This window comes from Vollenhovia emeryi, unplaced genomic scaffold (genome assembly GCF_000949405.1).
Source record: "Vollenhovia emeryi isolate VEMERY1.0 unplaced genomic scaffold, V.emery_V1.0 DF948557.1, whole genome shotgun sequence".
Taxonomy (NCBI): Eukaryota; Metazoa; Arthropoda; class Insecta; order Hymenoptera; family Formicidae; genus Vollenhovia; species Vollenhovia emeryi.
Window position 1 is genome coordinate 513 of NW_011957809.1, and position 964 is coordinate 1,476.

Below are 964 nucleotides of genomic sequence, written 5' to 3' on the forward strand. Positions count from 1 at the left end.
CGTCGGATCGCGATCGACGAAATGACAGCACCGATTCGAGGTTAGGGCACGGTCGTGACGCCGCGATCCATCGATCGGGATAGCCTTGGCGCGAGTCAATCGCGCGTTGTTCAAGGCGGCGGAGGCCCGGCGAGCAGCCCCAACGCAGAGGCGAGGACGGGCGCGACGATACCTATGACAGGACGGACACGAGATAAGTATATACAATATTTACAGGTTAGATGCAGGTTATCGGTAACGCTAAGTGGAGCGGCGACTTCCTTGCAGGCTCACGCTTACGGCCCCTGAGGCGCGGCGTCGGCAGGCGGCAGAGGCACGATTTTGACCACCGGTCGGGTTAGCCGGCCGGTAGCAGTCCGGACGTCTACCACTCGCACCTGGTTGTCCTCCCCAGCGTACAGCCTTACGATGCGGGCAAGGGACCAGCGGCATGGTGGTGTCAGTTCACTCTTCAGGAGGCACAGTTGTCCCTCCTTCAGGCCGCCGCTTGTGGTCCACCATTTCGGCCGTGGCGTGAGAGCCTGCAAATGCTCGCGGGACCACCGTTGCCACAGGTGATCCCGCATCTGCTGCAGCAGCCGCCAATTGCTCAGCCGGTTCGGTGGCACGTCGATGAGCGCCGGTTCCGGTATGGCGTTGAGCGGCTCACCGATCAGGAAGTGCCCGGGAGTAAGCGCGCTAAGGTCCTCGGGGTCGTCCGTCAAGGCCTGAAGCGGGCGCGAGTTGAGGCATGCCTCGACCTCGGCGAGGAAGGTAGCCATCTCCTCGTAGGTGAGCTTCGTTTCGCCTATGACACGCTGCAGATGGTGTTTCACGGATTTTACGGCCGCTTCCCACAGTCCGCCAAAGTGCGGGGCAGCCGGTGGGTTAAAGTGCCACCGGATACCATAGTCGGCTAGGCGGCCGACAATCCGATGGGTCTCGCGGCCTGCCTCCCGGAACATGGTTCGCAGCTGTGAGTCGG

General features: G+C 62.4%; 1 protein-coding gene across 1 annotated transcript; it reads right to left on the minus strand.

Annotated features, from left to right (window-relative positions):
* Nucleotides 1-275: 275 nt before the first annotated feature.
* Nucleotides 276-944, minus strand: LOC105556649. Its single transcript, XM_012003746.1, has one exon. It carries the CDS (start codon nucleotides 942-944, stop codon nucleotides 276-278), a length of 669 nt encoding a protein of 222 aa, XP_011859136.1.
* Between the last annotated feature and the right edge of the window lie 20 nt (nucleotides 945-964).